Genomic DNA, 14,689 nt, shown 5'->3' on the forward strand with positions numbered 1-14,689 from the left:
GTTTACTACATAAATGCAATTTTTTGATGTGGGTGAAAAACTGAGTAATATTTATTATTCTTTTGGGTATAATTGGGGTTTTATTTGCGTCAGAGAAGGCAACCTAACCCTGACCAACAAATCAGATTTTTGTTTCGTTCATATGCCGAAATAACCGTAGATGGTGGAAAATTTGCACTCGTGCCAAGGGTTTCTTCAAGATTGGTTTTAAAATTTTTACTGGTTGTTGAATATGTGGTGGTAAGTGGAATTAGATTCCCCTGATCAGTTTTCTCTGTGGTTTTAGATTTTTTTTAAGGCACAGTCTTAAAAAGGATCTGGGATATCCTCTGTTTCGCAGAGCCTATAGTCACTGCTGCTTTAAATGATTCTGGTCTTGTGTAAATCCGTTTCAATCTGAGAATGTGAGACTTCACTATCACCAACTTTGCATGATTTTGTAAATTATGATAATTTAATACAAAGTCGCCCCTTTAAATAAAGTGTTACCAGAAGTTTTAATTATTGTTATCAAACTCGGCGTTTTGAAGCCAAAAATACCTCAGAAATATACAGAGCTGAGAATCAACTCATTTAAAGTTTAAACTCAGTTTCACACAGAGAGCCTAGCATAAATGTCTGGCTGTTGAACTGGACCGGTCCAGGTTGCTATCAAGCTAATTTTCTGTTAGCAGCTTTACATTACATCACCAAGGCTCATTAAAACAAACCTTTATCTTGGCTTTTTTCTGTTCTTCCTCTTCCTTTTCTCCCTCCCTGTAGCATAAGTCCTTTTCTGAGACATTGTTTTGCTAACTTAGCTTCTGACCGGAGCTTTGGGGTACCGACGGAGTGTGAAGTACCTATGGCGGCCACCAGGGGGCCTCAAGAGCAATTTATGTTTTTCTTTTTATCAATAAAATAATTTCTATATACATTATTAAACTTATCTTATTGTAAAAACAAATCACTTCACAGTGAAATTATGTGTTTTTGATATTATAATGACAGAATTTATTGCTAAAACAAACAAAAAAATCTGCTCCACTGAGGGGGCCCCTTAGTGGGCCTAACCGGCTGGTTAGTTTGCTTATGCCTTGGTCCAGCCCTGGTCCAGACGGTTCCTGGTTCCGGACATTGGGTTCCTGCAATTGTCTACTACAAAAGCTTTCTGGCTTCCGACTCAGTCTGCTCGCATTTCTGCCTTTCACTCAGATTGTCTCCGGTCGGTTTTTGACCAATCAGCAAAGGGCAGCCAGTCCCCCTGTAGAAACCACAGGTCAAAGGTCAAAGTTTAACCTTCAGCTGTTCGGATGAAACCACGGTAACATCGTAAAACCCGGCTGGCAGTCTGACTGCCTACAGCCGCCATGTTTCAACTGCACTTCCTGTCCCTGTCCCCGGTCCTTCCTCCCATGTCTTCGTTGTTCTCTGCCCGGGACTTGTTTGGGACAGTCGAGGGGTCAGAGGTTGCATTTCCGCTGCCTGTCTTGGCATTCAGCGGTGTGTAGCTGTGGGTCAGCAGCGTCACATTCTGCCCGCCGTCCTTCGCCACCTCGTGGGAGTCGCCGGCTGGGCCAACAGGGCTGGCGTTGCCTCGGCGACAGCAGCAACAGATGACCCTGGAGACAGGTCCGACGACGGCACGGTGCAGCCCGCGGCGGGCGCTCTCACTGACGAAGCAGTAGAGCGCCGGGTCGGCGACGCAGTTCAGGCTGGTGAGGAGCAGCGACACGTGGTAGTAGTTAAAGATTCCTGCAAGAATCAGAAACGGAGATAAAAAACCATGCAGGAGTCACCTGTTCCCAACAGGAAAGTCACCTGATCTCACAGGAAACTCACCTGCAATGAAGCTGCAGTCACGCTCGAACAGCGTCCGCAGCAGCAGGAAGACATGATACGGAGAGAAACAGACCAGGAAGATGAGGATGGTGCTGCTGACCAGCTGCCGGATCCGGGTTTTCTGGTCCGGTTGGGTTCCCGTGCTGCGGCCAACAGCGCGAAGAACGCTCAGGTAGCTCACCTGCATCAGGAGCCATAGACATAATAAAGACCAGTCCCACATTGGATGCTCAAGCGGAGGAAATGCGGCAGCCATCTTGGAGCGGTCGTCGCTCCTACTTTGCTAAGCTAACAGTAGAAGATGCCTCAGCACTGCAGGATATTTTTTGTTCAAATTGATGGACTATTGACGTGAGGGCTCGGGGGATAAGATATTGTTTATATTTTGTTGATAGAATATTACTATACTGTATTTATGTCCACCAGCGAAATGCCAGATTAGCCATAGAGCTTGGGGTATAACCGGTGTTACAGCCCCGCTAGGAAGGCTAACCGAGTAAATCTTAAAAAGTTTTAACTATTCTCTAACACTGACTTAGATTATCTGACACAAGAGTCTACCTTAGAAATAAAACATTATTGTTGTAATATATTTTATAACATTCACCAGTTTACATGGGTGGAAAAGACCATTACTTATATTATCTTATTTCACTCTGTCAAAAATAAGAGTTTTTTGTTAGAAGTGAGAAACGGATTCACTGCACAGAATAAATCTACAGAATCTCTCAGACGCTGGTGAAACACTGACTTATTACGACTTATATAGACACCACGCTTGTTTTAGGATTTAACACCAAAAAACATTAAAAAATGCTGCACACAGAACATTCAGTCTGTTGTTGTAGGACGTTTTAGGCTTAATGTTTTATTAATAAATAACTACTGTGGTAGATTAGCTTCCGCTTCTACTTTACTGAATTATTTAGACATACAAACTGTAGCCCACAAAACGCACATTTCATTAAAAACTAAACAAAAACATCTTATTGCTGTCTTACCTTTATGTATCCATGAAATCCATGCACCGCTAATTCTGCATAAAATATCCGTTCATCCAAAGCCAAGTCTATCCTCATGTCTTTCTACTCCGTTTGAGAATCATCAAACTCTCGAAGCAAAACCTTCAGCTCCGGTGTTGGTCTTCCTTTAGTTATTATCTCCTGCTTCAACTGAAAACCCACTTTAGAAAACTGTTCAAGTGTAGAAATGTAGACTTTCATGTTGACGTCGGAAGAGAGGAGAAAACAAATATATCGCTGTACTTTACTTATTTACTGTGTGGCTAGCTCCATGGCTAGCTCACTGTGTCTTACTCTGCAGTTGTGGAGTCACAATGTCTGGGATCATGAGCGCCCCCTGTGATGAGGCCAGAGAACTGCCTGCCTCCCCTGGAGTCTGTTTTCTGCCGTTTCTGATCGATCCTCCTCACACAAAACACGATACACACAGTTGGTGACAAAAAAACACTCTACATTATATACATAAGCTAAATTATGGAAAATCAGTCCATATATTAAATGTGCAGTTAGCATATATATATATATATATATATATATATATATATATATATATATATATATATATATATATATATATATGCTAACTGCACATCACCAGGATCTACAGCACTGACATTGGGATGTCATTCGGACTAGAGAAGTGTGGCCGGATGGTTACAAAGAGAGGGAAGGTCGTCCGCACAGAAGGGGTCTCACTCCCAGAGGGAACAATAGCAGACATAGAGCACAGCTACAAGTACCTGGGAATACCACAAGCAAATGGCAACCTCGATGAGGTCACAAGGAAAGGAGCCACAGCCAAATACCTCCAACGAATAAGGCAAGTCCTGAGAAGCCAGCTCAATGGCAAGAACAAGATCCGTGCAATAAACAGCTATGCCTTGCCAGTAATCAGATACCCTGCCGGAATAATTAGCTGGCCAATGGAAGAGATAAAGGCCACGGACGTTAAGACTCGGAAGCTACTAACCATGCATGGAGGGTTCCACCCCAAATCCAGCACCCTGAGACTGTACACAAGCCGTAAGGAAGGAGGCAGAGGACTAGTGAGTGTGAGAGCCACTGTCCAGGATGAAACATCCAAGATCCATAAATACATCAAGGACAAAGCCTCAATGGACGATGCGCTCAGCGAATGTCTCAGGCAATGGGGAACAGAGGACGAGGTACTGGAGGAACCATCATGGGAAGACAAGCCCCTACATGGGATGTACCACCGACAAATAACTGCAGTGGCTGATATCAGGAAATCCTACCAATGGCTGGAGAAAGCTGGACTCAAGGACAGCACGGAGGCCCTCATCCTGGCCGCCCAGGAACAGGCCCTAAACACCAGAGCAATAGAGGCTCAGATCTACCACACCAGACAAGACCCAAGGTGTAGGTTGTGCAAGGAGGCCTCTGAGACAGTCCAGCACATAACAGCAGGGTGCAAGATGCTGGCAGGGAAAGCGTACATGGAACGACATAACCAAGTGGAGGGCATAGTGTACAGGAACATCTGTGCAGAATATGGACTGGAAGCCCCGAGGTCAAAGTGGGGAACACCCCCAAAGGTGGTGGAGAATGACCGAGCTAAGATCCTGTGGGACTTCCAGATCCAGACAGACAAGATGGTAATGGAGAACCAACCGGACATTGTGGTGGTGGACAAAGAACAGAGGAAAGCCGTTGTGGTGGATGTAGCAATACCAAGTGACCACAACATCAGGAAAAAGGAGAAACTGGAGAAATACCAGGGCCTCAGAGAGGAACTGGAGAAGGCCTGGAAGGTGAAGACCACAGTGGTGCCTGTGGTCATCGGGGCCCTCGGGGCAGTCACCCCCAAACTGGAGCAGTGGCTCAAACAGATCCCAGGAACAACATCAGACATCTCAGTCCAGAAATGTGCAGTTCTAGGCACAGCCAAGATACTGGAGGAGAACCTCAAGCTCCCAGGCCTCTGGTAGAGGACCCGAGCTCAGAGGATGAAAGAGAGACCACCCGCGGAGGGTGAGAAGGGAATTTTTTTATATATATATATAAAACCGGATCCTCTCTGCGTTATGCTGGTTTTATTGATTGATCAGGCCGTGACACGGTTTGTCTTTAAAATGGATGGTTTCTCGATTTATTCTGATGAGAACAACATACAGAAAACAACCTGTTATTGGCTGCCCGCTCCGAGTCCTCTCGCAACACATGACAAAATGGGCGGGGCTAAGAGGCGCAGATATTTTAAAGACAATACCACAGAAGAAGAAATAAAAAGGAGGGGCTTCTGATCTTAAAGTAACACGGTTAAAACCATGAGAGTTGTATCAGTCAGATAAGTCAGTGTTTTTTAACCTTTTTGAGCCAAGGTACATTGTTTTAATTGAAAAAAATCACGAGGCACACCACCAACCAAAAATGCAAACAAAGATACTCCATATATTACATATATAGTCATTCTTATCAAAGTGTCCTGATGGGAATCAAATAACCACAAAAATTTCATTTTTATCATATTTTACATTTCTTATTTCAAATTGCACGTAACATGTCCACTTCAAAAATACACCTGAACACCTGAACAGTCCCACAACACTGTGGTCTTAAATTTAAAGAAGTTGTAGAAAACTTCAAAGTGTTTTACAAACTAATCCACAAGCATTGGGTTGTATTTGGAAACATTTCACTGTTACAATATGAAGATTTGCATGTACAAAATGTCAATATCTGTATACATGAGGAGCTTATTTCACACAGACATGTTGTGGGAAATGGATCCATGTTCTTTCCAACTACTGCTGAGCTCCACTGTCTTTTCCATCACTGTCGTCAGTCTTTCTAGATACGATGCTCTCACCGCTACCGGTAACATTCATGCATCACTAATTCTCTTGTTTTAATGTAAAATGCTCTGTACCTACTGCCATCTAGTGGTAAGAAAATTACATGAATTACTCAGTTTTCCATAAGGACGCAGCTAAGGGAGCGTCCTAATAAATCTGCTGGATATATTAAGGACACAGCCCTGCATCTCCAAAGCCGAACCGTGGTTTCGTTCACACCGAGCTTAAGTGCAGCGGCTTTATTTCCCTCCTGTACTACCAGGTCAATACTCAACTTAAAATCTGCATCATACGAGTTTGAAAACATTTCTCCGTCGTGCCTGCTACTAGCATGTGGTTGTTCTAAATGAAAATTAGCACTTTCTTCTTTGATTTCCAATTATGACTTCGAATTATTCACTTCCTGCTAGAGAGCCCCCTGGTGGTTGAAGAAAAATACACAGAAAAGCCGCACCGGGCTACAATGGTTCAAAGTTTAGGAAAAAGGTAGCAGCTTATAGTCCGGAAAATACGGTACCATAGGTGAAATTGGATAATTTGGTGGAAAAACACTTAGATAAGGAACAGACATTCTGTGTAATTATAACAAAAGAGAAGTACAACCAGGTGTACTTCTCTTATATATATATAAGAAAAGTACATATATATATATATATATATATATATAAATTCCCTTCTCACCCTCCGCGGGTGGTCTCTCTCTCTCTCTCTCTCTCTCTCTGGCTCTCTGAATGATTGTCAGTCTGAATGTCGCATTTATCCGATCTTTATGTCGTTGATGTGAGACAGGCGCCATAATTCAGCAGCAGAAGAAGACAGACAGTAAATCTAAACAATGTCTGAAATGATAATGAAGTGATGAAAGCAGTCTGAGTCAGCGAACACATCACATCCCAAACCCGCCAGTCCCAGTACGACTCCAAACAGAACCGGGTCAGAACCAAAGGCCGTTGCTGTTAGCTTTTTATCAGCTTCCTGACCATCTGCTGTCCGTGTTGCTCTTCAACTTTACAATCCATCAGAGATGGCGGCCATCTTTACCACCATAAACAGAGCGCTGTGGCTACGCTGTTCTTCTGCGGGTCGTTTTGAGGTCTGACTGGTCGCAATAATTTAGATCCATAATCTAAATAATTCATAATGTAGAAAAATTCAGATTTCATGAAAAAGTGGGAGTTGATAATTGAGACAAGCGGTGAAGATGCATGGAGGCGAAGTGGAAGAATAGATTTGATTAAAAGTTTCAGCTGTGTTGTGTGTGAAAGAATGCTTTCTAATAGTAGCTGTTTTGCCAAGTGAGTCAAAAGAGATTGTACTTTCAAAGATAACAAGGAAATGATCAGACAGGGCAAAAGTAACCAGTGGTGCGCGGGGTCATGACCCTGGCTGGAGGTTAACTGTGACAACCTTACAGACCTCTGAGGCTCCTGGTCCAGGATCAGTTTGTCACAGCGGGTCACAGCAGGTCACAGGGGGTCAGAGTGGGTCACAGCAGGTCACAGGAGGTCACAGGGGGTCAGAGTGGGTCACAGCGGGTCACAGGAGGTCACAGGGGGTCAGAGTGGGTCACAGCAGGTCACAGGAGGTCACAGCGGGTCACAGGAGGTCACAGGGGGTCAGAGTGGGTCACAGCGGGTAACAGGAGGTCACAGCGGGTCACAGGAGGTTACAGGGGGTCAGAGTGGGTCACAGCAGGTCACAGGAGGTTACAGGGGGTCAGAGTGGGTCACAGCAGGTCACAGCAGGTCACAGGAGGTCACAGCGGGTCACAGGAGGTCACAGCGGGTCACAGGAGGTCACAGCGGGTCACAGGAGGTCACAGTGGGTCACAGCGGATGGCGGTGGTTTCTTACGGACAGTATGGCCAGCGGGAACAGGAAGCCGACGCTGAAGCGGTAGTAGTTGACGGGGTATTCCCAAGGCATCATGGGGTAATGCTCAAAGCACACCGACTGGTTGGTCTGGTCTCTGCTCACCTCTTTGTGGCGAAAGAAAACCACACCCACTGCTACCTCTTTAAGCCAGATGGTGGCGCTGGCGATCCATGCTGCAGTCATAGAGCGGAGAGAGGTAAACCTGGAGAGGGGAAGGCAGAAAGGTTTTCCATGTGGCTTGAAGCTGCTGGTGTGAAACGGTTCCAGCGGATCTACCTGAGAGGATGGACCACAGCCAGGTAGCGGTCCATGCTGATGCAGCACAGGAAGCCGATGCTGATGTAGATGTTTTCGTAGAGCAGGAAACCACAAAGCTGACACAACCACTCTCTGTGCTGCCAGTCGTCGTTCTGAAAGAAGAAACAGAAAACAACCAGGCTGACATAAAACTGCTAAATCCTTCAGAGGTCTTCTCTTCAGCAGAACCCGTTACCCGAAAGATGTACTGCAGCCAGAGCGGCAGAGACGCCTGGTAGAGCAGGTCGGACACGGTCAGGTTGAGCAGATAGACCCCCAGCTCATTCCTCTGCCTCAGCTGGACCGCAGCGTGGTACAGAGAGTACAGGTTGGAGGGAACACCCACCTGAAATCAACCACCAATGTTTCACTTCATGTGTTGGGATTATATCGGACTGCCGGTGTTTGGTACCAGCTTCCTGTCACTCACTGACTCTGAGCCTGGGTATGCTAATGCTAACAGTTTCTTTACAGCTGTAGCTTCTGTTCATGTCTACTGATGTTTGGGAAACTCCTTGAAGTTTGGATCACAGCTAAAAAACACAAATACTTCAAACTCTGCTTGTTTTGATAGTTCAGACACTGAATATACCTTACTATGCATTAATACGTGCAGCGAGACAGTTTTAGCACTACAGCACATCTACAGTCTTCCTAGTTGCTGCTTTATGGGCTCAGCCAATCAGCACCTTTTTGTTTTGTTGGTGCTGATTGGCTGAGCCCCAAATACAATTACAAACACCAGCTAATCATGCGTCACATAACACTAAGGCTAGGCTAGGTTTCTGCGTTTTCATCCAATAATATAGAAAACTTCAAAAAAAACTCAGCGAATGGTTTGGAGTTATCTACTGCTGTGATGCTGAAGGTTTGAGCTATTAGAGGTTTCTGGTTGGTTGAAGGGTTCAGTTCTTCTCCAGAACTTCTGGGTCCATTTTCTGAAGACCTTGTTCAGACATAAAGTTAAAACCCTAACAGTTTTACAGCCCATAATAATCTTTATAGTTTTCTAGAAGTCCTTAAATGGTGTGAGCAAGACTGGACCAGAAGCAAGCAGAAGCAGCTTCAACAGCAGATCTAACAGAACATCTAGAGGCTTCAAATAAAAATCAAGGAACTCTCCAAACCAACCGCAGTGATGCAGCAACCCTCTGCTGATTGGTTACTGCGGCAGCACTTCCTCGCTGCCGCAGCAACCGCTTCAGGCAGGAAGCTGCATTTCCGCCGCCCTCTCAGCCTGAAGCATTCAGCATGAATGAAGCTTTGCGCGGCCGGTGGAGAGCCTCTCACCAGGAGCACCAGGATGTAGACGCAGGAGAAGACGTACTGGTGGACTTCATGGCTGATGGTGCAGTTGATCACGATCTCTTCAGACATGGCCGACTCACTTACACGATCCAGCCAGAACACAACTGGTCTGCTGCTGCAGGACGGAGAAAAGCATCTGGTCCTGGTCTCTGTGGAGAACACGAGTCTGGCTCAGAACAGATCCACTGTTTCTTAGCTGGTGATCCACCGGATCCCTCCTAGCAACAGCAAGCAACACTGGTCACAATGAATTAGCTAACACTGGTCACAGTGAATTAGCTAACAATATCACTTGACAAATGTTTCAATTGTTGACTGTCTCTATAACTTTGTATTTTTGATTTTATGATGTAAAGCTCTTTGAAATGCATTCCTGCTGACTTGTGTTACTAATAAACTTGACAGTTAGATCAGAACCTCCAGACCCGGTGCTGTTTGGTATTCTGGGTCCAGATTGAATCAGGTCAGTTTGCACAAAGAGCCTCTCCACTGGACCCGACCCAGCAGAACCTGGACCCAACCCAATGTGCCTCACAGCAGAATAAAGATGGCTTCCAGGATACCAAACAGATACATTTTCTATCCGGGCCAATCCATATTATTGCCCTCATTGGTCCCATAAGGGGCCCACCTGGTCTGTTCCGTTATCACGGCAGAATTTTTGAAAAGACAATCCAGTGCGTACGTTCCCGATCTGAAACAGCTGAACCTGCCCATAAATATGTAAATCAGTATTAATACCCGAAAGGCTGCAGCCACCTGTCCCAGTTACCATGGCAACGGCCCCTGTTTGCAAGGATAGGCGGTTTTAATGATATAATCTGTTTAAAAGGCGCATTTCGGGAATGATGTAATGATTACTGATATTAATTACTGATTATCAATGATTTCCAAGAATTGATGTTTGCTCTAGAGGTGCATCGATCGGTCGGCCACCGATAATATGGGCGATTTCCGTGAAAAAATGTCGGTGATCGCCGATCACGGTCTCTTGGTTACCGATCACCAAAACAATCACGTGTCTCACTTCGCAGTGAGATGTGCAGCTTATCTCCTCTTTCTTTCACACTGCGCAAGCGCACAGCAACAAATCCTGTCGTGTAACTATAACGCTCTGGGCGTAAATGGGGACGTTTGAGTGTTGCGGCGGAAAATTACCTCGGGAGTGAAGCACGTCAAAATGCATTAACACAACGAATATAATATGGGAATTAATAAACAAGAATTGGACGGAGTTTGGCTACATCGAGGCTCAATGCAGGAGAAAAAAGACGTCTGGAGCGATCAGTCAGCAAGTAAAGCAGTAACTACCAACACTCACCCGGACTAGCATCACCGTCAGAAATCTGAACAAATAAACCTAAAAATAATTCAAGTCTTCGAGCTGGCAGTGTAAGAGCTGGTTCTGGTTCTGCTCCAGCTGTTGGATCTCCGCTACTGGTGGTAATATTTCACAGACGGAGCCGCTCAACCTCCACCCAGCAGTGAACTCTCACACCGAACCTCTGCTTAGAGCTGCAGCAGGGAACTAAAACAACAACAAAAATATTTTACATGTGTATTAAACTTTCGCTGTCCTAACATAAGATAGATAACCTCTGAAAAATAATCGATCTCTGCCTCCTCCCGTGTTCTGCAAAATTACTCCGCTCAGTCAGAAACAACCAATCAGAGCCGGCATTAATCAGCTAGCCAATCAGAACCAGCATTAATCAGCTAGCCAATCAGAGCCAGCATTAATCAGCTAGCCAATCAGAACCAGCATTAATCAGCTAGCCAATCAGAGCCAGCATTAATCAGCTAGTCGCTGTAAGTATTTTTGTTTATTTTAATGCAACCTGCGTTTGACTTTGAATGTCTCCTTTATTACTTTACATTATTTGATATAAACAGATTTATTTGACTAATAATTTATGGCACTGAGAGCCTTACTATTAAATATTATTTTACTGATTTCAGGTTTTTCAGTTGTCCTTTTGACTGAGTAGCTGCTGTTTTGTGCCTGTAAGTATTTTTGCATGTTTTATGTCTGATGAAGTGAATTTATTGGCAGATCATTTTTTTATTTTGCCAAATCACATAGTAGCATTTATACCTAAAGCGAAAACTTAACAGTTAATCCAGGCGATCGAGGTTTGTGGACAAATCAGGTCCAGATTTCACGTTTCCGGTTTCTCGCTCATTTTTGTGAATCTCGAATTGTGTAAAATTTGGCGCCGCAGTTTCTGTGCGAACGCTTCATACACCAGAACCAGAACCAGGACAGGTCCCGGATGATTCGGCTCCAAGAGGTTCTGCTCTGCTTCCGTCCAGAACCAAAGTTCTGCTGGACCCAGCTGCTAATTGGACCTTCTGGACCAGAAGAATTCTGAACCAGCATGAGAGGTTCTGGTTGGTTCGATCCATGTAGGAGGTTCTGTCCGTGATGGACCGGGATGAACAGAACCAGAACAGAACCAGAACCGTGATGTTTGGAACCAGAAGCCTCAGTGAAGCACGGTGATAGAGGAGTGATGGTCCAGAACCAGAAACTCCTGTGAGTCCATCTGCTCAGCAGCTGAAGCTCAGTCAGAACCATCATCAACAGAACCAAGGTCTCAACGCAGCAGAATGTCCTAGTCAAAGTCCAGCCCTCCACCTGACTGAAGGAGAAGGTTCTGCATTGGTAACTCACAGAACCAACTGGAACCATCAGAACCAACTGAACCCATCAGAACCAACTGGACCCATCAGAACCAACTGGACCCATCAGAACCAACTGGACCCATCAGAACCAACTGGACCTTAGGAGCTTAAATGTTTCTTTCGTTTCTGGAGGAAAAAAAATGAGGAACCTTAGTTTCACTGAGTTTTTACATCCCGGTTCTGGAGTTCTAACTGGACTTTGTTCTTGGCGGAACCGGGAGATCAGGACCCAACGGACTGTGCCAGACCCCCCCACCCCGAGCCCCCTCATCTCCATGGCAACATTCCCGCGCGTTCCTACCATCAGCTGCAGGTCCAGCGGGAGAACCGTCCTGGTTCCGGAGAGGCTCCGCTTCCTTTCAGGGACAGCTGCGTCGCGGAACCGAACTTCTGTCAGAAGTTCGGATTCGAAAGAACCGGAGAGCAGGAGAGGCTGCTTACCGGCTGTTTCCGCTCCGGCGGTCTGCGGCAAGCTGGCGGCGCGGCGCGGCGCGCGCTCACGCTTTAAAACACACGCGGCTCCTCTGCAGAGGGCGCATGCGCATCTTGAGTCAGGACGGCAGGAAACTACAGGAAGTTTTAGTCTCTCCGATCAGGGTCAGAACTGAGACCAGAACCAGAACCTCCTATAGGTTCAACTGGATCAACAGAACCATCAGTCCAGGCCATGTGCGAAATTCTGACCAGAACCAAGGTCCAGAACCTTCTTTATGGTGCTGGACCGACCAGTAGAACTCTGGAAGGAGTGAATACTGTTCAGGTTCTGTTGGGTTCTGACACAGCCTAGGAACCAGGAGGTTGTCCTGGTGCATTCTGGGAAATAAAACCAGAGCAGCAGATATATAATCATCATAATTCAAAACTCACTGAATATTTAAGATTCATCAAAAACATGAATTCAGTTTCATCAGCGCTCCGTCGCTGCAGCATAATCAAATTAGTGATGATAAAAGTTATCACTATTAGTAATATTATCAATAATTACTCCAGGTGTTTTGAGGAACAGGAAGTTTTTAGCAGCAGCTTGAAGGTTGTGGGTTTGATTCCCGTCTCACTCCAGAAACACGATCAGAACCTTCTGGTTGGTCGTTTGTCTTTCTGTGGTGACCTCCAGGTGACCCCGCCTCTCACCTGTTGACCTCTGGAGGGATAATTATGTTGGAGTCTAATCTGTTCATCTGATTAATTCAGTTTATAGAAAATCAGTGACTGCCGACCCGCCATTAAAATACCTAAACACTAGTAACTAGTTAATTACTAGTTCAGTTTGATGACCCGGTTTGGAACAGGAGGTTCTGTTGGGATTCTGACGGTTCTAGTGATCCAGAGGACATGGTTCTCCTGCGACCCGCCAGAACCGCCTAGAGAACCCAAACCCAGTTCTGAAATGAGCAGCGCAAGCCGTTTCAGTTTAGAGATCTTTATTCTACTGATTCCAGCAGAACCAGAACCACAGGTCCGTTTTCAGCAGTCATCACATCACAGCAGACAGCGACAGAACAAAATGCAGCCGGAACAAACTGGTTCCACCAGAACCCCAGCAGAACCTCTGGGCCCGGCTGAGTTCTGGCTCCAATATTTACACCAAATAAAAATGTACAAAAGTTACAGATTTACATAAAACGATCCAGAACCGGCAGAACCGGTCCGATTCAGTGTTTCTTCATTATCATCATCATCATCATCATCATCATCTGTTAAAGGGAAACCAGCTGATCAGAACCAGAACATTTCTGGTTCTGGACTCTCCTCCAGAAACACTGAGCTTCAAAATAAGAACCGGGTCAGAAAGATGACTGGGTCATCTTCTGACCTGGTTTTCCGACTGGTGGTTCTGGAGGTTCTGATATGGAGCGGGTTTCTTGCTGCTGTCTATGTGGAACCAGAACCAGAGGTCAAGTTCCTGACCGAACCGGTTCTGAGGTTCTGTTAACAGAGGTCCAGTTTCTGCAGCCGGGCCTAGAGACCCAGCAGAACCACAGCCGTCTGGGCCGGGCCTCAGCCCACACTCAGTGGTTTTGGGTCAGACCCAGCGGTTCTGCTTCCCGGAACGAGGAAGTGATGCATTCTGGGACAGCAGCTAGACATGTAGGAAGGCTGTAATTACTGGGCGGTTCTGTTTACCCGGGCCGGAATGTTCCGGGCTGCTTCCCAGCATTCAACCTGCTGGCTACTCAGAACCAGCAGAACCTATCAGAACCAGGTTCTGAGCAAGTCCAGTTCTGTTCCAGGAATGTGTTTTGACCCGGTCCGGTTTAGACGCAGCCGTACTCGTACCAGACGGTCTGCGGGTCGTTGTTGGGGTCCGGAGATGCCGGCGTGCTTTTGGGTCGCTCCGAGGAGCCATCTTTGTTGGAGTAGGCGGAGTCAGAGGGTCGTCCCTCCGTCGAGGCGCCGCCTCCCTCGGGGGCAGGGTCGGGCTGCGCAGCCCTGACGGGGGTCACCATGGCGACCTCTCCGCGGTGGCTCCGCCCCCGGTCCTGCTGCAGGTTGAGGGACGGCGAATGGCGGACGGCGGGAAACCCTGTCGGCTCGGCAAACCGAGCCGACAGGGGGCGCTCACGCTTGGCCCCGCCTCCGCACCGCGCCGCCCCGTCTGCCTCGTTTCCACGGTAACTGTCGGGTCCCTGGGAGCGCAGCAAGTCAGCGGAGGCCAGGCTGAAGGCCCTGCTCAGCGATTGGCCGGCCGGCTGTCGAGGGGAGGGTTTCACACTCTGACCCGGCCTCTGATTGGCCGAGTGGACGGTGGGAGAAACATAGCTGGTGGGCGTGGCCTGATCCCTGCCAGACGCAGCGGAGGGGGCAGGGCTTCGGCTGAAGTAGTCCGCCATCAACTCGTCAGCGCCTCCAGTGGACAGCTGGGGAA

General features: G+C 46.7%; 2 protein-coding genes across 4 annotated transcripts in view; both read right to left on the reverse strand.

Moving 5' to 3' along the window:
* Positions 1-962: 962 nt before the first annotated feature.
* LOC106909614 (G protein-coupled receptor 68-like) lies at positions 963-12,320 on the reverse strand. 2 transcript variants are annotated; one of them, XM_088003237.1, is made up of 7 exons: positions 12,125-12,320; positions 9,121-9,287; positions 8,027-8,176; positions 7,810-7,943; positions 7,513-7,735; positions 1,822-2,002; positions 963-1,734 (listed from the first exon to the last, which is right to left on the reverse strand). In XM_088003237.1, the coding sequence occupies exons 2-7, from the start codon at positions 9,205-9,207 to the stop codon at positions 1,355-1,357; spliced, it is 1,155 nt and encodes a 384-aa protein (XP_087859363.1). In that variant the 5' UTR covers positions 9,208-9,287; positions 12,125-12,320; the 3' UTR covers positions 963-1,354. The 2 variants fall into 2 exon arrangements, with proteins under 2 accessions (XP_087859363.1, XP_087859364.1); XM_088003238.1 differs by lacking the exon at positions 12,125-12,320 and having other exon boundaries at positions 9,121-9,573.
* A 907-nt stretch (positions 12,321-13,227) lies between these two features.
* ccdc88c (coiled-coil and HOOK domain protein 88C) overlaps positions 13,228-14,689 on the reverse strand; it is a 33,321-nt gene continuing 31,859 nt past the window's right edge. For both annotated transcript variants that reach the window (XM_088003054.1, XM_088003053.1), the window contains exon 30: positions 13,228-14,681. In XM_088003054.1, the coding sequence (XP_087859180.1) occupies positions 14,079-14,681 (603 nt within the window). In that variant the 3' untranslated portion in view covers positions 13,228-14,078. The remainder of the gene's footprint in view (positions 14,682-14,689) is intronic.

Source organism: Poecilia mexicana, unplaced genomic scaffold, assembly GCF_051168715.1.
Source record: "Poecilia mexicana isolate PSO_F unplaced genomic scaffold, ASM5116871v1 scaffold_23, whole genome shotgun sequence".
Lineage (NCBI taxonomy): Eukaryota > Metazoa > Chordata > Actinopteri > Cyprinodontiformes > Poeciliidae > Poecilia > Poecilia mexicana.

Excerpts from the sequence above, each read along its gene's own strand:
- LOC106909614 (XM_088003237.1), bottom strand. The coding sequence starts at position 9,207 with ATGTCTGAAGAGATCGTGATCAACTGCACCATCAGCCATGAAGTCCAC. Across the intron at positions 8,177-9,120 it reads TCTACATCCTGGTGCTCCTG|GTGGGTGTTCCCTCCAACCT; the intron begins GTGAGAGGCTCT and ends GGTTGATTTCAG. Across the intron at positions 1,735-1,821 it reads TGACTGCAGCTTCATTGCAG|GAATCTTTAACTACTACCAC; the intron begins GTGAGTTTCCTG and ends TGATTCTTGCAG.